The 22,545-nt window shown below is 36.8% G+C and overlaps 2 protein-coding genes and 2 pseudogenes across 2 annotated transcripts; 2 read left to right on the top strand and 2 right to left on the bottom strand.

Annotated features, from left to right (window-relative positions):
- Window positions 1–359: 359 nt before the first annotated feature.
- LOC120279186 lies at window positions 360–3,359 on the bottom strand (annotated as a pseudogene).
- Window positions 3,360–5,017: 1,658 nt separating this feature from the next.
- On the top strand, window positions 5,018–11,545 carry LOC120278935 (phospholipase D Z-like). The gene is made up of 8 exons (XM_039285680.1): window positions 5,018–5,200; window positions 5,284–5,488; window positions 6,352–6,553; window positions 8,249–8,442; window positions 9,286–9,439; window positions 10,032–10,196; window positions 10,754–11,198; window positions 11,389–11,545. The coding sequence occupies exons 1-7, from the start codon at window positions 5,161–5,163 to the stop codon at window positions 11,195–11,197; spliced, it is 1,404 nt and encodes a 467-aa protein (XP_039141614.1). The 5' UTR covers window positions 5,018–5,160; the 3' UTR covers window position 11,198; window positions 11,389–11,545.
- A 203-nt stretch (window positions 11,546–11,748) lies between these two features.
- On the top strand, window positions 11,749–17,035 carry LOC120278936 (annotated as a pseudogene).
- Window positions 17,036–17,490: 455 nt separating this feature from the next.
- LOC120279185 (probable WRKY transcription factor 32) lies at window positions 17,491–21,618 on the bottom strand. The gene is given in 5 exon segments (XM_039286051.1): window positions 17,491–18,242; window positions 19,245–19,403; window positions 19,487–19,938; window positions 19,940–20,065; window positions 21,292–21,618. Coding segments are annotated over 5 exon segments (1,431 nt in total). The 3' UTR covers window positions 17,491–17,875.
- Window positions 21,619–22,545: the final 927 nt, after the last annotated feature.

Genomic DNA, 22,545 nt, shown 5'->3' with positions numbered 1-22,545 from the left:
AGGGAGAGAATTAAAATTCACCTAAGAAGAAAGAATGTATTTCAATATTTTAGATTAAAATTTTCTGCAATATCATAACAAATATAAATATTAATTGTCATAACATTACCACACTTTCTTGAGTACAAACTTCTATTTGCGTTTCATTATGAGTTTGAATATTCCCCTTCGCTTGAGATTTCTGAAATAATTAACATTATTTAGATAAAAAAATAAAATTGAAAATAAAATGATATAAAAAATGAATATTTTTTTATTTCTAGTAATTATTTCTCCAACTTTTGACTTCTTTCTTTTAGATGGTGGGTTGCCTTTGCTACGCACATTTAAAGGTGTTAGGAACTTTGCGATTAAAGACATCATTTGATGTAGCTCATGATCTTCATCCAAAAGCATTGATGATATAACTTGATTTGATTAGAATTAGTCTCCCAACAATTATCCATGAGCTTCTCCATTGCCTCATCCATGCTTTTCATTAAGAATAAATATTTTTCAGTAGAAGCTACTCCAATTTCAGCAATTTTAGCAAAATGAGAATATAATTTGTTGTAGCGGACACTTTGCTCACTAGTTTGTGTGGCATCATAACAATTTATCACATAAGTATGTCTGCATTTGATATCTTTTCTCCATCGGGGTAAAATATAATGAGATGAAATCTCTTTTACATTCCTCTCAATAAGAAGTTTGCATATATGTCTACAAAAAATTTCTCTGAACTCAAATAAACAACATGAGCATTTGATGTCAAACTCATCCTCATTATGATAAACAATAAACACCACTTGCCTTCTGAATCTGCCTTCTTTTCCTTTGAATATGTCTATCACTTGAAATGTAAGTATTGGCCTATTGGAGTTAATTAGTGCAAGATTGCAAAATCACATTCCACTCAACTCATCTTGAAACAACTTAAAATTTTCATTTGTATAAGATTCATGTAGTTGCTTCTCAAAATAACAATCAATTAGCAATGAGAAGTTTGATCTAAAAGAAACAAAATTAGCCTTGTTCTCCTTCTCAATTTTGCTTTTCAATGCATTATCATATTGCTCCACAAATTGCTTTAGAGATGTCGGTGGACCAACATAGCCATAAAAAAATCATTTATGCTATCACTTCTTTGAGTTGTAAATATTTCTACCCAAAAAACTCCTTTAACATATATAGGTGCCCAATGTTGACGATTTATTTATAAAAAAATTAGCCATTTATTTTTTTTCAATAATATAATCTTTTATCATCATCAACCAAATGTCTTCAAATTCTTGCACATCTATTACCTCATAAACAATGCTCTTCAAAAACTTTTTTTTACCTTGTAGTGAGTTAGTCCTCCAAGCTTCTCAAGAACTTTTTTCCATAATATGCCAAAGACAAAAATGATGATGAGAATTGGGAAAAACCATCCTAACTGCACCTTGAATAGCCATGCATTGATCTATAATTATCACCTTTGGGGCCTTCCCCAACATGCATTCCAACCAAGTTTTGAACAACCAAATATAGGTTTCGGTATCCTCCTTTGACAATAAACCACACCCGAATAATATGGTTTGCCCATGATGGTTTACTCCAACAAAGGAGCAAAGGGCATATCATACTTATTTGTTAAGTATGTCGTGTCAAAGGAGATAACATCACCAAAAGCTTCATGGGCTGCTCTAGACCTTGCATCAGTCCAAAACACATTTCTTAATCGGCCATTGTCATCCATATCAACCAAGTAAAAAAAATTTGAATTTCTCCATTGCATGCGAGAGAAATAAGTCCCAAGCACCTCAGTATCCCCAATAGCAAGCCTGATTTGTCTTGTTTTCGCAATATAGTTCCGACAATCTCTTTCTGAATATGCCAAATTCTCATATCCACCACTTTCAACAGCTAAAGATCGAAAATTTTTACTCAAACTTATACCTGCTTGATCATTTAGTTCAAGTCTTCTCTTGACATACACATCCATTTTTTTTTATTGCATTTTTGAAATCTAGATTTCTATGGACTGAGTACATGATTATGCTCCAAATGAATCTGAGATATAGTATATCTTCCATCATTGCCAACAATAACATTAATTTTTGCTTGACAGTTTGTTTTGGTGGATAGCCTTGGATTAAAGAAATTTTGTGCAGAAGATATCCTTCTTTTTGCCACCCCTTACACATGCAAGTGTGTAATACTTTAACCTTCCGTCCTCTCCGGATTTTGTAGTTCTTTTGGTAAAACAAACCTTTCATGCCAAGCATATTCAACATAAAAATTATAAACTTCTTCTTCTGAGTCAAGCGTCATACCGGCCTTGGGAATAACTATTTCACATATTGAATCTTCAAAGTGTACCATTTTTTCCTTTTCATTATTTAATATTTCAAAGCTAAAAGACCCTTCTATCCCATTCTTGCTTGGTTTAGAAGACCCGAGCTCAAATTCTACCTCTGCCATATTTAACCAAATACCACTTCGGATTACGTGCCTATGCAAACCAAATATTTGATTAGATCCACAAAAGAATAATCATATACATGAATTATTTGTTGATGTTGCTCATGGTGTTTCCTAATATCTAACTTGATTAGATGAATTGCTACTTTACACCAGTGTCAAAAAATCATCTCAAAAATAAGAATTGTAGAATTTGGAAATTGATGTAAAAGAGTTCCATACCTTTGAAACTTGATCAGATTATTGAATAGAGGCATTGATCAGCAATGTTGAACCACAAGAGAGTCCTATAAGCACCAAAAAGTTGTTTTGGTAATGGATGATCTTGCATAATGTAATTTAATATGAAGTTAAAAGAATAAAAATCTCAATTTTAACGAAACAAATACAATGAACAATCCTAGATATTTACATTGCCATAACCATATCTTCATCCGATTTAATCACAAAGAAAAAGAGAAAAAAAAAATTGAGATTCATCCTTAAAGCAGAAATCAAACACAAGAAACACATAGCATCCATTCCATACTCCCCAGAGAAAAGATCTGAAAGGTATCAATAGAAAATAAAATCTAAAACAACAAATAATTATCCCCATCATTCATTAAAATCCCAAAAGTCTCAAAAGTCTCCCCAAAATCACATCTTTTCAAGAGACAGTCAAGACAAATACATCAATCATCCCCAAAAAATACCAACAAAAAAACCATAATAATAGCTAAAATACAAATAAAATCTCATCACAATGGATCAAAAGAAACCAAAAACTACTCACCAGCCAATGATGGAAGTCCTTGTTGATCTCGGGCGACGGCGAAGTTGGCAAAGAAGTAGGAAAATGGGAGATCGGGTATGACCTTGATGATGGCGATGACAGTGGCATTGAAAGAAATGAATTCGGGCGACGGCGGCATTGAAAGACAATTATACTTTTTGAAAAGAAAAAAACTTTATTAAATCAAAATAAAGTGGTTGCCATGTGGGCAACCACGTCGTCATTCATGCACCGAATTCGGGAAATGAATTCGGTGCATCTATCAACAATGTTATATTATTTCCTCATTAGTTTGGTTAACTCATTTATTCCTTATCTGGTATTGTTTTATACATACTAATTTGATTAAGGCCACTATCTTGCCTACTAAGTTATTTCATGTAAACTCCTATTTTTTCTACTTTCATTTTCTTCCGTAATCATTGAGCTATTAAGCAAATATAAAATAAAAAAAATTAAAAAATAGAAAATACTTCAATATAAGCATAAAAAAGAGAAAGAGAAACAAATAACATTAATGGAAAGAAAAAAAAATAAGCTGGAGGATGAGTTAAAAAAAAATAGAAAAATGGAAAGAGGGTATTTTTTAATTATTATAAAAATTTTAAAAATGATTTGATTACATAAGGAGTACATAGGAATTATAGGTAGAAGTAGAAATTTTTGCCCACAAATTAGTCCTTTTGGTCAGTATGGTAATTTCACCAATAAAATATGTGCCATTGACCACCATTACCAAGAATGCATAAATTTTCGAGTTGGTTCAATATTTTCAATATAATAATATGTTATTTTTGTAAGAATGAATATTTTATTGAGACGTAGGAGTATCCATTTGGCAAAATTTAAGACTTTTTATTTTTAAAATTTTAAATTATTAATGCAGCAATCTATGCATATTTTTTTATTTTTTAAAATTAACATAAATAACCACAGATCCAATCCTCCACAAGTAGTTTCATTCTCTTTGCTCCGTCTCATCTCCTCTCCTCTCAAACTTTAACTCAACGCTAGAAGGGCTACAAATGAGCCAAACTGCTTGCAATTTGCTTGAGACTAAAGTAAATGAATCAAATTCAAACTTGACTTTCCAGCTCAAATAAATAATTGAGCTGAGCTTGAACCATGCTAAGCTTGTTAAAATTCACGAAAAATTCAGTACTGTACTATATTATATTATAATAATTTAAATATTTTTTAAATCATTATCATAGCTATATTATAATGATAAAATTACTATAATATATATAGAGAACCCATTATCTAAGGACGTCCCTAGATTTTAAATCTAGGGATGTCCATAATAGCCATCGGATGAAAATCTGACGGCTCTTATCATTATGAACAGTAGAAACCGCGTTCTACAGTGTTGTACAGTGATCATGAACAGTAAAAATGTGTCAGTGTTTATATAATCAATCAACCATCGGATGATGATCCAACGGCTTAGATTTAAAACGTCCTTAGATTTCAAATCTAGGGACTTACTTAGATGATGTTTTTCCATATATATATATTGTAGCTGAATTATTGTAGTTAATTATTGTACATATCTGCACTATAGCAATTTTAATATAGTTACTGAGTCAAACTTGATTCAAATAACGTCGAACCAAGCTTGAACATAACAAATCTCGCTTGGCTCATCTCGGCTCGGCCCGTTTTTGTCTTGTTCGATTGCAGCCCTATCTGTCATTCTTCAATCTGGCGGTAAGAGATATCTTACAATCACCGGCGGTGAGATTTCACTACTATATAAACAATGTTCCCTCGCAAACAAGAGCAGTCGAAAGAGGATGAAATCGAAGTCTCTGGTCCTCGTCTTCGTCTCTTCATTCGTGCTTCTCTTCTTCGATTCATGGCCTCGGATCGAAACCCTAGCTTCCCCAACTTCTCCTTCTTCTTGCAAGGCATGGCTCGTCCAATCCATTCCCACTGACATGCCCCATCTCCGTCTCGTCCCCGGCGTTCTCTCCTCTGGTACCCCCAAACCCTATTTCTCTAGGTTTTTCCTCGAATTAGGGTTTAATTGATTGGTTTTTTTTGGCTTGCATTTGTTTCAGGGGATGTGCTTCGGTGGATGGCAGGGAATGCGAGCCGGAAGCTGGACATTGTGGCGCAGTACTGGGAGTTGCTTGCCCAGCCGGATGATACTAGGTCTGGAGACTTTGGGTACTCGGCGGATGATATTGAGAGGTTTGGAGCTGGCGTTGGTCGGAGTGTCTACCGGGCTTTGGAGGATGCGGCCGACAGGATGGTGGATATCAGGTAATGGAAATTTCCTCCCTTTCTTGGTTTTTACTTCGCTTCTCCATTTCGTGGAATCTAAGGAGAAATATTTTCCACCCTTGTCTTTTGTGATGATTGGTGACAACTATTGCATTGCATTGGAGTTAGGATGGACAGTGGGATTGTTGTATTGTTTTATGTATAGTATTGGATTAATGCTGAATTAACTTTTTTTTAGGGGAAGTTCTGTAGAATGTTGACCTATTAATCAGTATAAATATGACAATAAGCTAATATCATGCACTTCAGGGAATGTAGTTTAAAGTGATAAAATGTGATATGATGTAATTGCTTCACATACTGAGGATCTATTGATTGAGACAGTAAATAAGTTGAATTGAGGAAGCAGGTTTTTGTTGTGGAGTATCTGCCTGATTAACTCATCATTTGGAGCTTCAGGTTACACTGTTTGCTGGTTTTGCTTTAATTTAAACTCAATGCTTTTATGGCGTTGGTGTTTGTCAATTTCAAAGGATTAAAGAAGCATGCTTTCGTTTTACGAAGCTATTTATTGGAAAATGCTAATGTATTGTGGAGTAGGAGAGAGTTTGGATACTGATTTGTATGCAGGAGCTCATGAAGGAGAGGTCAAAATATACTTCTTTATGTTATATTTTCTGGTTAGTTTACTATATAGTTGTTTATGATTTGCTAGTTTATTGGAAAGGACAAATGCTTCTCTCGGTGGACAGCAGCAATCAGGTCACACATCATGATTTTCACCAAGCTTCCTATTCTTTCTAGTCATCAGGCAAAGAATTCGTTGATTTTTAAAAGGTTGTTTGGTATATTTGTTGACTTGAGGAATCTGTTTATTGGTTTAATTATACTCCATATTTTAGGATTTTGCAGCATTCTGGAGTCTATCCTGACTACACAAAAGAGTCATCTGCTCTTGCTTCTGGAAGATCAAATGTGCAGAATGTGACCTTAGAACTTGGTGATTGGTGGGGATCTGGTATTGTCCATGCAAAAGTTTGGATATCTGATGTTAAAGATATTTATATTGGATCTGCAAACAATGATTGGAAATCACTAACCCAGGTATTCCAATACTTCATGCAAATTAATAGTGATATATTCCAATACATCATGCAAATTAATATTGATATGTGTTGGAATGAGAGTTGGTTTTCAGTGAAAGAAGAAGGTAGAAGAAGAGATGTAGCATACTAAAAAAGACGGATTATGCTTATCTATTTTGGACTTGGTACAAATAATTTTACTATACTCTTTTATGTAGGCACCTCAGACACATCTGGATCATATTCTAAGATCTCAATTTAATTCCACCAACCAACTACTCGGAGGTGTTTTACAATATTTTAGACAAAATGTTTCTCTAGAATGTTCTAGAAAGAAACTTCTAAACATAGTCTAGATTTTTTTTTATCTTCTTTTGGTGAGAAGTTTTGGGACCTTAAGTTATTTGGATTTAAGCCACTAACCCAATAACTTGGGCCCAAATCCATTATAAGGCAAATCCAGTTTACTCACAAACACACCCTGTTAAACTTGATTTGGTGACACTGAGTAAATGCCTTAGTTTGTGAAGCAAATTATATTTGAGGAGCTTGGTGAGAATATTTGTGATGTGGTCTTCGAATCTTATAAACTTCAATTCTACCTCACTTCTTGTGATTCATTTGTTTGATGATGCAATACTTAGTGTTAATGTGTTTGATTTTCTCAAGGAAAACCTTTTCCTTTTTTTTTTGGTCTAAATTGCACACGTGTTATCAACATATGTCTTTGTGGTTCCATACCGTGCTTCAGTGATCTAGTTTTACAGCAGAAATCTAGGTTTTTTTTTTGTGATAACCAGAGACTCATTGATCTGTCTAAAAATCAAATGCATCATGACAGGACCAAACACATTGTTGTATGATATTTTTTTTTATTGGAAAGGTTATTGGCCAAATTGTTGTGTCCATCGAGAAGATTGCTACGGCAAGTGCAAGCAAACTATTAGAAATATTGACTTAGCCGCTTGCTATGATTAAGTTCAAGCATTGGTTGGACTTTTTTGGTGTTCATAGTACTTGAGTTGTCTCTTGACAGTTGAGGAGTCAGATGAATGCTTTGCTTGACCTAAGTTAAGCCAGGGTAGAGATTTGTGAAAAACATGTGTTAACAAAGGTTGGCTTTATGGCTTCTTTTGATGACTATAAAAGGAGGCATACCACTTCTGTTGTAGAACACACTAGAGAAGAGAGGAGTGGAATGAAGAGACTAGGCCTCTTTGGGAGTAAGAGAAAAATAACCTTAGGGTGTGTGAGCAAGAGACAGAGTTTCTAAGAGTTAATGAAGCTTTGTTTTTTAGAAGGAAGAGCCCTTTTTGGAAGAAGAGGACAACACACAAATAAGTTATCCATTTTGTTTGTTATAATTTTGGCGTTGTTTATACTTTCTTAATGTCATAGTTATGACAGGATTTGGATATTTTGGTATGCTAGTCTTTGGGTTACCATGTGAGAGTACTACTTTCTTATATTTCTCCTTTTTTTTTTTGGTATTAATGGAATCCCTCCTTTACTGATAATGGAGTTGGCCAGCTCAGGGTTGAACCACTTCAAATCTCTTGTACCATTTCTTCATTCTTATTTTTCATCAGTATTTTGTGGCTAATACAAAGAAATAGAAGCCGGTCACAACAGTGTAATTAACATTTTTTCCTCCTTTTCATCTGTTGAGTAACCAGGTTCAACTAACTTGGTATGGAACTTAAACATCTTTTAGGTAAAAGAAGTTGGGATCTACCTTACTGGTTGTTCTCCGATAGCCAATAAATTGGAGATCTACTTTGACAATTTGTGGAAGCTTGCAACTCTTGATCCAACAGGCTTCACAAGGACAGTCTGGGATGAGCAGTGGCAAGCTAATAGAACTGTCCCTTGCTGGTCTCACTTCATCCATTACAGACAAAGATGCAGGTAAGTGATATGATGGCTTAGCAGATGGTTTAAGCTGTGACTACTTTGGTTACTCAAGTCTTATTTTTAAGAAATTTTGTGTTGTTGTGGTGTATGTTGCACTCTAAGTCCTATTAATCCTTGAAAAATTGATCATTTAGCTTTGCACCTTTTACTGGAATACAAGATTAGGGCGCATAAAAATAGAATTACGAGCATGTTAAATAAGTAGCACTGATGTTCTTAAACGGCAATTTTATGCACATGTTGGTTATGCTTCTACAGATCTCACTCTTTCTTGGAAGAAATTCATTTAGAAGAAGCTAATGTTTACATCAATTCATATAATTATTTTTTTTTCACAATGGAAAGCATGTTTGGTTGGACCATTTCAAATGTAATATGTGATTTTGTTGTCGCATCAATTCACTCAGTTCGACAAACTATGCATGATAACCATGCCCTTCTGGAATTATTAGATGTGAAAATCACCAGCTAATTCTACTGAAAACATGGGATTTAGATTAACGGAATATCTTAACTGATTGGATATAAATTGATGGATCAAGATTGCAGTAATAGTTTTTTGCAAATTTCTTTCTTAAAATTATGGACCTGTATCTGTAATTCTGCTTCCATGAAACTTTAATCAGGTGAATATGCAAGTATATTGCAACATGGTTAAACAGGACCCTTCATGTTTTCTTTTATGTTGTCCTGTTATTTGCACATAGTTGGCCAGGGCACCCTATGAGTACGAAGGTGTGACCTATAAAAAAGCCATAGTTCATCTCAGAGTTAACTGGTGAAATGTAACCTCCCTTCTCTTTTCAATAAATAATGTCAGCTTTGTTCTCTTAACAGGTCACCTCTTCCTCATTATGTTGAGGTCCCACATGTAACTGGATATCCAATACTATCAGATCCTTTCATGTTCCGCATACCACTCGAGACTCCTGGATGCAACTCTTCCACTTTAATTCAATATCCAAGCTATCTCTCATTTGCTCCACCAGAGGTAAATCCAATTATAGTTCCTGCTTGGCTGTATGACACCTCTTGGGTTATGGATATTAAAAACTTTCTGAAAGCAACACCCTTAACTAACAGCTAACAATATTGTATTTGTGTCTTTTGTGCTTCCCTTTTCAACTTCAAATGAAAATACCTCCAGGGTCCTTGATAATTTAATTTTTCCATCTAGACATGTATCTATCATGACGCCCATTTTACCTTCTGGTGAAAGTTTGTATCATGAGGGATGTTGGTCTCAACAATATTGAATTTTCATCATGAAATGACCATTGAACTCTATATCTGGACAATGTTAATCCTTTCCTAAATTTAATGGAACTAAGTTTCTGAAGCTTACCTTTGGCTAAGTAGTTTCGAAATACCTGTGTTATGCTGTTAAGAGCATTGGAGCTCAGTAGCATATTTGCTGAACTTGGGAAGTTACTTTGTAAGCTGTTGCCTGACAGGATGCAACTAAATTCTTCGGAAAGCTCAGATCAATTTATAATGCTATCTTATCTTCTCAACTTAGTTGGATGGTCTTGAAGGGATCTATTCTCTACTCATTTCACTATCTTTTTTTTTTTTTTGGGTAGCTGCTATTTGGGAAGTTCCTGGCTGATGAACAGGCATGGTTGGATACTATAAAATCTGTAAAACTGGGAGGAACTATCAGAATGAGTTCTATGGATTGGCTTGGGCAGTCACAGTATCTAAAACAAACTGTCTTCTGGTCATCCCTCTCATCTGCAATATCAGAGGTATGGTTTTATTTTTTATTTATACCACACCTTTCAACTGGCAATCTATTAGCTTGAGTGGCCTTTATGAATGTGATATATTTCTTAGCTATTTCGACTTAGCAGTTAGTACAAACATTTACAAGGTAGACTGTGTTTACACCTATCAAATGCCACGTGTCCGGTTGTTCGTAAAGCAGACTAGCGAACCTGATTGGGGGAATGAATGAACTGTTTTGTTTTAACTTGTATTGAACTTGATCTTAGTTCCTTGGATTTAAAAAAAAATGATCTAAATTGGAACAAACTGTTTGTTTTGCAATCTGCAAGGTTGAATATGTGTATACATATATACACACACACACTATTTTCCTTTTGGTTCCATGAATGGACTCTAATATTTCTTAGCTTTTAAACAATGTGCACATCAACAGAAATTTATTAATCAGATGTTAACAAGAAGACATTAAACAATTATAGGATCTAACTAGTTCCATTTTTGTTCTCGTCAGTTTTACATTTGTGTCAAATCTCTGATCTAGTTACCTTCCAATTATCATTGAACTCTATGAAAACAGGTCATCTTCTCCAAAAATGCATCAGTGAAGATACTAGTGGCCTATTGGGCGCATAACATTGAGAACACCGATCAGTATCTCAAGTCTCTTCTATACTCCAATGTTCTATGTTCATCTTCCAAGTATAACAATTGTGGCGGCAAAGTCCAAATCAAGTATTACAAGGTCCCAGGGTACAACAAGACCGGCCCTGCTAAAAGCCATGGAAATCTTACCGGAAATGTTTACCCTGGATATACTCGCGTTAACCATGGCAAGTATGCAGTTAGTGATGTACGCGCACATATTGGAACAAGCAATCTTGTATGGGATTATTTCTACACCACAGCAGGTGTAAGTTTCGGGACATACAATCCTGTCATCGTTTCGCAGTTACAAGATATCTTCGAAGCAGATTGGACTTCACCATATGCAGTTCAAGTTGAGCCATTACAAGGATCTTGAGGTAAAATTAACTCCTTCCTTCTCTGAATCTTTTCCCTCTATTTAAATGAATCAAATGAGTTCATAAGCATGTTCAGATTTTAATCTCAGTGCATAACTAATTATGGAGTGCATTCACATATGCTTTAAGTATGCTTAGTATGATCATCTCACTATTCAAACTAATGTGTTGCTAATGCTAATGTTTTCAGATTTCAGACATTTTCTTCTGAGGACATGGAAATTTGCAGCATTGCAGAAGAATTGGATTCATTGACAAAAGAAAATTTTATTAAGTATTTTTAATATTGGTATGGATTTGGAATTATAATATTATCTAAAGAAAACAAAAAATGTTGACCTAAAATCTACATCTAAAGCTAATATTAAGTTCCAAAATCCCTCCAAATAAAAAGACATGTTAAATCAGTCTGATATAAGGCAAACAAACACATCATTTGTCCCTTTGCTCCCTTGCCTGTTCATTTGGTGGGGTTAACAAAACCTACCCCCTTAAACCAATCAATAAATAAATAAAATAAAAATTAATTAAAAATAAAAATAACAGCTGTCATCACTGTCAACCAATCACCATCTGCCAGCTGTCCTCCCTTTGCCACATCCATCAGCTAACCCAGATCCCTTCTCACCTCTTTGAGAAAAAGACCCTTTAGTTCACATCACGAGGCCACACGTGTAGCCATTCAAAGTACGAGATCATTTCCTGGCACGCATCTCAAAGCATGTGTCATCATCCCGTCTTCCGTTCAAATATCCTACACCACCCCCTCCTCCTCCTCCTCCTCGTCGTGCACACTGTGAGAAACCTCGCCACTCGCTTTGTCTTCTTCTCTTCTTCGCGAGCTTCTCTTCGCTCTCTAGTGTTTCTCTCCTCCGATCCGAGCTTCTCCGGTGGGATTCTCCGGTTCTCCCCTTGTCCCCTGCCCGATCGGAACGTTTTGTTGGGTTTTTGAGGCGGAGAGCTCGGAGCTTGCTGCAATGCCGCTCCGGTTCCCCGCCGTTTCTAGGGTTTCTTGTCTTGCTTGTAGTGGGGGATTCGAGACAGTGCCTCTTCTATCACTGGGGCTGATTCTTCCATCGGTTTTGGTTTCTAGGTTTTTCTAGCTTTGATTTTGGAGAATTTAGAAAAGGTTTCTCGGTTTAGAAGCTGAGATCTGGGCGAATTTGAGATGTCGGGGACGCCGAGACTTCGATCGGTGAATGGGGACGATGCTGAGGCGAGGCCTGTGCTTGGGCCGGCGGGGAACAAGGCGAGGGCCCTGCCTTCTGCACGGAAGCCATCTCCTAAGCCTTCGAGGAAGCCAGAGAAAGAATCAGGCTTTAATTCGGAGGAGAAGAAGTCGCGGAGCCCTTCTAGCGAACCACGGCCGCTGGTTTCAGCTTTGAGCGCGCCTTCGGCATTGCGTCGGCATGAGTTGTTGATGCATTCTAATCTTTCTCTTACGGCTTCTTGCTCGTCCGATGCTTCTACAGATTCGTTTTGTAGTAGGGCTTCTACTGGGAGGATTGGGAGGACAGGCCTTATTAGCCGGAGGAAGCAGTGTGTTCCGAGGCCAGAGAAAATCGCTGCGAAGCTGGAGAAGATTGCCTTGGATAGTAGTTTAACGTCTTCGCAGGAAAGCCTGCAACTGCATGGGAAGAGGAGGTGTGCTTGGGTGACACCAAACACAGGTTTGCGCTTTTCTATTGTAGTTTTGATAAAGGAATTACACAAAAATGGAAAATATTTCATACTAGAACTTTTAGATATAAAGCAGGTTAATTCTCTGATGCCAATTATTTTCCAAATTTGCTTATACACCATTGATCTTTCCTAGAGCTCTTTTGGACCGTTCATGAGTTTTAGTTTAGAGGGAATAATTCTCTATAGCATGTTGATTCTTATGATGAGGACTGAAGTCTTGTTTGTTTCTTCACTTACCAGATGGTTTCATGAATCTTATGGTTAAGGAAATTAGTCTGATATTTTTCTACTTCATTCAAATATTTCCCACACCATACCCAATTCTTATTGTAGTGAATTCATTGATATCATTTTATCCATCTTTTCTCTACAATTTTTTGAACAACTGGCTATCAAATTTAAATCATTGTCTATAACAACTGATTTAGAATCTCGCAGTCAATTTGTGCTTCTCATAGTTCTCCTTATCTCAGTATTTATGCAAATTGTTATAACTATCCAATTTTTCCAACCTTTTTGCCTAGTCTTCTTTCTTAGTCCAGGACGTTTTTTAGTTTCTATTCTTGAATTACCTTCTTTAATTAATTTATTGCAAAACATGTTCAGTTTAATTCCACTGTATCATCTTTGTATCTTTCACATTCCTTAGTATGGGCATTTAGTGCTAACTATGTTGGATGGCTTTGATCTTGTACAGCTTCACTAATTTACTTGCAATACCCCTTTTAATTCACTGTTATTCAATCAGTATTTAACATGTCCTCTGCAGTTTCTCAAGTTGCCATCACCAAATGCCTTCTCATGTTGCTAGATGAACTTGTGTTGATAATGTTTTACCTGGAAATAAATTTCTTTATTTTTTATTTTTATTTTTTTGGGAATAACAATTACATCACTAAATTCCCGCCCTTATGAGGGATTTTTTTTTTGTCATGAAACTTTGAGCCATTTTGTAGCAACTGGTCGTCTTTGACAGTACCCTATGATTGTGAACGAAAGCAAGCAGAATCATAGTAGATAAGTTTTCATCATAGCCATTCATGAATCTAGATGATGAATTAAGTGTATGGCAAATGAAAGGTGACGTCAACACATGCACAATGACCACAATTGCCACTAGCGTGACTGTTTATTTTCTGTATGAAAATAACTAAAAAAGATTGTCACAAAGGCAAAAAAATTGAAGCCATGACTATCACAATAACGCCATACGCATAATGATCATAATCACAACTGACTCAATCACGTCTATAAAAAAGCAAGAAAAAAAGGAATGAGAAAAAATTAAGATTGAAAGGAAGAGAGGCCCAATTGGCTTCCCTTACCTATATCCTACCTCACTCTATCTCCCCTTTTACAATAATCCTCCAGTTACCAAATAGCAAAATTTAAGCTTAGATCTGGCTTGAGATGAACTTGTATGGGGCTATTACTTAAGGTTCTGACTATATTTCTCCTAATGATGGAAGACATTCAATCTTTCTTGTAGAAAATGTGGCCTAAAGTGTTTTGCCACCCTTTTATCAGGAGTGACCTTGGAGAGGAAATCAATGGAAGAAAAGATAGTGATGAAGGTCGTTGATAAGAATGAAGGTGAAATAGGTTAAAAATGACCATGTGTTGGGGCCCTTTTGGAGGATATCATGGTGAACCTTGTTTATTATCCACTATTTCTAAGGTCCAAAGAATCCATCCCCAGCAAACAGCAGCCTAGCTTGTTCATTACATGTGAAGTTTTAGGTTTACTATCAGCTTTTCTGCAATCCTTTTCAATTAACAAGTCTTGGGAAATGAGGCCAATATTTGAATCTGGTTGTTTGTGTTGTCTTTTAGTTTATATCTTTGGACCATTTAACATGCTACTTTTCCATTCTCCACTTTCCTAAATTTTCTTCAGATGTCTGCTTGAGCCATTTTAGATTTGGTTAATGTGCTTCTTATATTATTCTGTCTGGATTACATTATTAACCATCTGTAATATGTGCTCTACTGACTGCTTTAAATGATAACAAGAATTTTAGATAGTTTTTTTATTGATGCACTTGGCAAATTGGATTTCTTTTTCATTTAGTAAATACCTTCACTGATGCTCACGTCTGTGTTTTATGAAAACCAAGTATTCTTATGACAAGTCCTGCTTGTTTTTATGACTTTTTCTCTACCATCTTGCTTGGTTGTTGATATATTTTCCTGTGTTTACTACATTCAAAGGTAACCCAAGTTCACAACGTATACTTTTTACCTTTCATCTATCTTGATTTATTCATTCTGGTATCTTCGATAGTTTCTGGTTTTGGTTTCTAGCTCATATTTTGCTTAGCCCTATTCAGAGTTTGCTTTATGAGTATATTAGAGCAGTGTGTACTTGAAATCCATTTTCTTTTTTTTTTATATAAATTTATTAAGGTTCCACTAAAATACGAGTTAGTTATGTATGACTTCATATCATTTGTTCCAACAGATCCACTGTATGCCGTTTTTCATGATGAGGAATGGGGAGTTCCAGTTCATGATGATAAGTATGTAACCTCAACTATTTTCAATTCTTACTGTTAGGAAGTGTTAATGTCTATGTCATTTAAGGGCGCAAACTAACGGGGTTATAGGGTGTCTGATATTCTGAACAATGTTCAGGAAACTGTTTGAGTTACTTGTACTATCAGGTGCATTGGCTGAACTTACATGGCCGGTGATACTAAGCAAGAGGCACATCTTTAGGTATCTTGCTGACTATCAAGATAGCTAAGATAATTTTGATGATTATGATTGTACATACGATCTCTCTGTGCAGGGAAGTTTTCATGGATTTTGACCCAGTGGCGGTCTCTAAGATGAATGAGAAGAAAATTTTAGCGCCAGGAAGTATGGCCAGTTCACTGCTGTCGGAGCCCAAGTTGCGTGCCATTATTGAAAATGCCCGCCAAATACTTAAGGTTAGATCATCAATTTGTCTGTGCACTTCATGTTTTCCGTAGTAGTGAAGACTGTGCTGCATGTTCTCCTCATCAAGAAATGTTTACTGTTAATTTCTTTTAATTTATGAGTTCAATAAGTGGTCAGGCTTTGTTGAATGAGTACACATCATACTGTCACGATGTCCTAGGCTTTTGAAGGTGAGGAATCAAGAAAGCATGCAAAGAGCTGTCCCAAATTTCCCATAATAAGTAGCTTTTCCCAGTGATGTCAAATCAAGCCTAGGAGTATCAGACTTTTTGTTTTTCACTGCTCCCTTGGCATGCCACTAGCACAAACAAGCTATAATCCTTACTCAACTTGGTATCTAGACCTGATTTTTCTAGATGTATTTCTGAGTTCTAATTTTACAGTTGATCTCCTGGTTTGGGTTGGCCTAGGGTGAATTTATCATCAATAAATATATTGCCATCAGTGCAAACAAGCTATAATCACCACTCAACTCTGTATCCGGACCTGATCTTTTTTCGATTTATTTCTGATTTCTATTTCTATAGTTATCTCTAAATATGGGTTGGCCCTCATGAATTTATCCTCAATAAATATTTCAGTTTTTTTACTAACTTATTTTTACTGCTACAGGTCATAGAAGAGTTTGGGTCATTTGACAGCTACTGCTGGAGCTTTGTGAACAACAAACCCATTGTTAGCAGATTCCGCTACTCCCGTCAAGTTCCGGTGAAAACTCCGAAAGCAGACGTGATCAGCAAGGACCTTGTGAGGAGGGGCTTCCGAAGTGTAGGCCCCACAGTCATCTATTCCTTCATGCAAGCTTCAGGTATAACGAAATGACCATCTCATCACCTGCTACCGATTTGAAGAGTGCATTGCCACTCAATCAAGCACAGACACAGGAAAACGATATTAGCGCTAATAATCCGGTCACCGAAAAGAATGAGAAGCAGAAGGAGATGATCGAAGTTGGTTTCGAATTCTCAAGCGATATAGATGAACTGAGTGCCTCGTAGCATTTGCTTTATCTCACTCTCATTGTCTGTGGTTATTTGAAGTGATTGTGCTGTTAGGGTTTAACTCATTGATGGGGAAGCGACACGCCCTTTTTCTGTATAGGAATGTGCAAAACCGATGCGTTCGGATATGTAGATTTCCAAATCAGTAAACCAGGTTGGACATTCCACGGCTCGTCGATTATATGTGAGACACCCATCCACATTGTTTCTTTTTTCGCATTTTTTTTCCTTGCCCGCAGATTTCTTTGATTGATATTGGTTGGGTGTTTCCCATGTATTTTTCTCTGTTTCATTGCTGTCCTGATGAGTAGTTGCTATGTCATACGATTACTGCATTGCTATGGCATTCATCAATCTTTAACTTTCCCTAGTATAACAAGTTTATAAAAGGCGAGAAATAAATCCAAAATGTTTTTAAATATTCTTGTGATTTAAAAGAGTGACATTATCAATTATCAACATTAGTTCTGCAGGTTGATCGTTTAAGATAATTATCAATCTATCCTTATATTATATAACATTATGTTTTGGTTCCGTGATATTTACCACGAACCGCTGGATTATTTTTCTTGAAGATATCAAGATTTTATAAGTAATTGTTTGCAAAATCCAAGATTTCAGGGGCATGAGTGTTAAAAACTTTATTATAAAAATACACAAAGGGGTAAACAAAACATTACATTTCCATTAACCATATGTCAAGAAGTAACAAACACACTGCACTATTTAGTTCCTTTTTAATCCACTTGCCAATAAGAAAGATATACAGGCAGGGCAGGGATCATCTGGTCTGAAGATAATAATGAGGTTCTCTTTTGGAACTTGATGATACTAATGTCAAATTCATCTAATCCTATTTATACTTTCGATGCTACAAATAACTTGGGAGAGCTATACAATAACAAATACAATAAGAGACCATTGTTGGAGCTTTAAATATCAAGGTACACCAAAATTTCATCAGACATGTTAGCTTATGAATTTTGGACAGGAACTGCTGCATGATTGTCGTTAAAAATCGGTGGCCGCTGAATGCTGCTCGAACTAGTCTCATCGACACCCGTCTCCGGGTTTTTTGTTATACCCGATACTTAGAAGAGTTTCAGCCGATTCCAATGCCTTCTCCCCTCCGAGTTCGAGTGCATTTTTGCCTGTGATTGCTCCATCTGTATCTTGTAGAGATTCAGTTGAAGGCTTTTGATCAGATACGGAATCAGATGATTGTAAATGTGCAGTAATCGTAGCAGATCCAGCAATGGTAAGAACGGAAGTTGTCGTATCACTGCTGTTTTTGGGTGTAGGCAGGTCATGGTTGTGCTTGCCCTCGTAAGTTATAACCATTGCTTTTGCATCCTCCGAAGCCCTTTCAACATGCTTCCGAACAGGGCATCCACCATGTGTGCACCTATAGTAGCTTCTGCACATCACCAAATAAATACCAAGAGAACATTATAATGCTTGAAAATTTACATGGAGCTCATGTAATTCATCTCATATCTTAACCCATCTTTTCTTTACAAGGACATTAAGTTAACTTTGTGTCTGAGATGCATGTTCGAAACCATAACCAAACAAATAACAACGACCGCGAATTGCATATTGTTTTTTTGGGTAAATTGTAGAAGCAAATAAAATCTGGAAACCAGATTCATATAAGCCAGGATGAAACAGAGGGGTAAATCATAGACATTTCCTGTGCACCATTAACTACTGTCCAAATGAGAGATCTCTTAAAAGTATTAGACTAAGGTGTCTGGTGGGTGACCTATGGAGATGCACTTGTTGTTACTAAATTAATAAATTCTAGTGGCAATATGATAAATATATTTTCAATTTTGCGCAAAAGCACTGGTAATCAAGGGCATCCCAATTTCTTTGAGGAGATCTTAGCATGGTCCAGATTAAGTAAACTTCTTTACCAAGATATAGAATACTACACAGTGCACAGAACATATTGGTATAAAGAAAATCCGCAAAAAGCTTTGTGGAGATTCAGTTTCACAGTGCGTACACAAATGAAAAACAAACATTGAAAGCAGAGACACAGGGTCATTTATATGGTAAACTGATTGCACAAAATTCTAGAATTTTTTATTTCTGGTCATGAGGAGCCAATGAAAGTTTCCATTTTTTGCTTAATTGCATTTAAGCTGTAAACAAACCAGTTACCTGGGTAGGCACCTAACATGAAACACTATTCCACTTAAATGTGACAGCAAATTAGTTTTTTCTTATTCCCTGAAACATAGGAAGAACCCATTCATTGGGAATATTAATATATCAACAGAATTAGTGGCCAGAGAAGAAATCTGAGTTACACATAGAAACAAAAACAAGTGTGCCCTAACTTAAAATTTCAAAATTAACAGATAGACTATATGGTTGCAGAAGTGATGCATATCTGTAAGAAGGTACATACCTTGGATTAGGATTCCCTTTTACAATTTTCTGTCCATACTTCCGCCACCTGTAACCATCACTGACAAGACCTGCATCAGATGCTGTTTGCACAACAACTTTAGGCTCCTTGACTGTTTTGAGCACTGGAGTTGAATAAGGCACAGCACTTTCAGTAAGCCTGTCCAAAAGAAGAAAATATGTTTTTGATCTTGTACAAAAGGAACAAGCTTCTAAGTAAAACCGTAATTGCTACACATTCACCTCCGCTTTGGATCTGGTTCACTGCCGGTATCTTCCTCGGTCTTAATAGCTATGTCCTCCTCACAGTCACTTGAGCAGTGAAGCTGTTGCTCAGGCGTTTCATTGCCAGAATTTTGTTCCACTTTAGATGCAGTGGGATCTGTTTCATTTAGTTCTCCGCTTGGAGGATCTATGTTTTCATTCTCTCCATAAGCCCCAACAGATTGAGATCCTTTCTCTTTAGAGCACCTATATTTTTGTGGCGGGTCATGGTTGTGCACGTTTCTGTAGGTTATTTCAGTGACACGGCCATCCTGGCAATGCTCAACCTTCTTCTTAGCCAAACAATCAGTATTTGTACATTTGTAATAGCTTCTGGACCTATCACTGCTCTTCACCTGCTTCTGGCCATACTTACGCCAGTTGTACCCATCACTGGAGGCTGCTTTGACAATTACCCGAGCAGACGGAGTCTTTCGGTTCAGATGAGGGTGGCTGATCTGCTTCTGTTGTATTGGCATTGCTCTCAGTTGCTGCTGGTGGCCTTTGTTGCAATGGCACTGGACTAATAGCAGATAGCACAGGTTGAGGAAAAGAGCCCTGTTGTCAATTCCGATGTGGAAGAAGGATATGCCGCCTGTAGCTGCATTTGAGCCTGAGCTGTAACAGTTGCTAACACAGCTTGATGAGTCATGGCAAATTGTCCCTGCAGGAAGAGGAAGAGGAAGAAAAACCAAGATTGCTTTCAGTATACCAAAATCAATTGTATTGGCAACCTTAAACCATAAACATTCTAGTGGCTATTTCTTCCTAGATAACATTATCATTATATTCCTCATTCCAAAACAATCCAGAAAAAGAAATATGTAAAAAAAGGCCTCCAAACAACAGTAAAAGATGGCCACAACAAAAATCACAACAATATGTGGTCCGTCTTTGAATAAATGAAGAATTGTCGATGCAGTTACGAAAAAAACACACACACAGCAAATACTCCTCTCAAAACTTGAAAAACACCAAATAAGTAAAATAAAGGAACACAAACCAGAGGGAACATTCCATTCTCAAGAGCTGGCTATCTATTCTCATGCTTTCCCACTAAATGCATCTTACTATTCTCATCGCAAGCATCATCAACCCTTCTTTCTTCACACACCATTTTAGATCCAAAACTTTCCCATAAAAATAAAAACGACGGTCAATGATCAATCAACAATCCAAATACTTTCTTAGGTCCTAACACATCTTTCCATATGCCGAAAATAATTTCCCATCCATGACAATTAAGTCAGAAGACTCAGAACACAATCACATAAAATTCTATCATTCAAATCATACAACTTCCTTTAAAAAGTAATCCCAAAACCTCACACTAACGCAAGAAAAGCCATTTGCCTAACCATCTTGATTTCAATTACAAGAAACTCACTAGTTATCTGATATTTCCAATCATAATTGATGCAAAAATAAACAAGTTTTATAGTATATTCTTATTGAGAAGAAAAGCCAATTTAATCAAGGTCCTTCCTTTCAGCTGCCAATTCATTGCTTCTTTCTTCACTCAACCGATCAAAAGAAGATCAATTTCCTCTTCGTTTTCTACTCTTCTAATTCTCCTCAATCCGAACACATCCATTGCCCCAAAATCCGATAACTCTAAACCCTATCCAACCAAAACCCCAATTCCACACTGAAACACTTCAAAAAAATCAAACCTCCGCCCAGAAATTCACACCGAAAATGAAAGAAATCCAACACAAACACGAAACCAAATCGAACAAATCCCAAAACCCTAGAATTGAGAATCAGAAACAAAAAACGCAAACCGATGAATCAAAGCAACGAACCGCGAATCCCGGAGACTCAAGCAAGGCAGCGGGAGCGATGAAGCAAGGAACAGCAACAACAGGGACAGCCATCGCGCCGGCGAGAAGCTGCTGGAACGATCGACTGTCACAGCCGGCGGAGACGGCGGGGGCGACAGAGACATCATCAGAAGCAGGAGTAGGGTCACCGGAGGGATTCCGATCGGGCTCCGGCATAGGATCGGATGGCGGTGGTGGTAGTGGAGGATCGGGGGAAGGGGAAGGCGGGTTAACGGGTTCGGGTTGGGGAGGATTCGGAGCTCCGGTGGCGGGTTGAGGATCCGCCATTGGAGCGGGTTGGCGGATTCGGGCGTGGCCCAGAATCGGAGCTCCGATAAGGGGGAGGAGGAGGGGTTTGGAGGGTAGGAGAGAAGGGAGGAAGAAGGGGAGAGAGGTTGGGGAAGAGTGGGTGTGGGAGGGGTAGTCGAGGTCTTTTTTGACTGGTGTTGACCAAAGTGAAATGGGGGTTAAATTGACGGCGTTAAAGAGTTTGCCGTTAGTGGGGGCAGGTGTCTGGCTGTTGGGGAACGGATAGCCGTTTCTTGTCGGCCCCGTAAACAATTTCGGCAATTTCCATATATATATATATATATATGTTATTATTACTAAATGGGCTTTTACTGAAGGCACTAGCCCCATCTATTTAATCCCTCTATTATAACGATGGGATCACTCGATTATTCAATTTGGATCAATGTAATTCCTAACTGTAATGCCATGAGTTATTTTTGTTGGCGAGGTTGATATGGTATTTTTCATGATAAGAAATTATTATAATACCTAGTTTAGTCTTTCTATTATTGTGAAAATGATCGATGTAGTCCCCCTATTATTTTTTACCGTTAAGAAGTCCCTCTGATAAAAGGACTAAAGAGCCATTTAGAAATAATATAGGGAATTAAACTGGGTATTATACTTTCAAAATTAATAAAATAAAGGGATTTTCTAAGGGCAAAAATTATAAAAGGACTAAAAGGTCATTTTGAAATAATAGAGGGACTAAATTGGGTTGTATACTTTTAATTTTTTTAATTGCAAAAATATCACGTCAGCCTCGCAGACGGAAAATCAAACATGCGTCAAAAGGAAGGACTTCTTTTTCCAAACTGAATAATAGAGGGATCTCTCCAAGGGCAAAAAACAATAGAGGACTTAAGAGTTATTTTGATATATTATAGGGACTAAACTAAGTATTATATCTTTGTGGAAATAGTA

The sequence above is a fragment of the Dioscorea cayenensis genome, chromosome 16 (assembly GCF_009730915.1).
Source record: "Dioscorea cayenensis subsp. rotundata cultivar TDr96_F1 chromosome 16, TDr96_F1_v2_PseudoChromosome.rev07_lg8_w22 25.fasta, whole genome shotgun sequence".
NCBI classification, from domain to species: domain Eukaryota; kingdom Viridiplantae; phylum Streptophyta; class Magnoliopsida; order Dioscoreales; family Dioscoreaceae; genus Dioscorea; species Dioscorea cayenensis.
Note: the sequence above shows the minus strand (reverse complement) of the source record. Positions and strands in the feature narration are given on the sequence as shown.

Coding starts and splice junctions, on each gene's coding strand:
- LOC120278935 (XM_039285680.1), top strand. CDS start 5,161: ATGCCCCATCTCCGTCTCGTCCCCGGCGTTCTCTCCTCTG. Junction 5,201..5,283: donor CCCCGGCGTTCTCTCCTCTG/GTACCCCCAAAC, acceptor CATTTGTTTCAG/GGGATGTGCTTCGGTGGATG. Junction 5,489..6,351: donor GACAGGATGGTGGATATCAG/GTAATGGAAATT, acceptor TCCATATTTTAG/GATTTTGCAGCATTCTGGAG.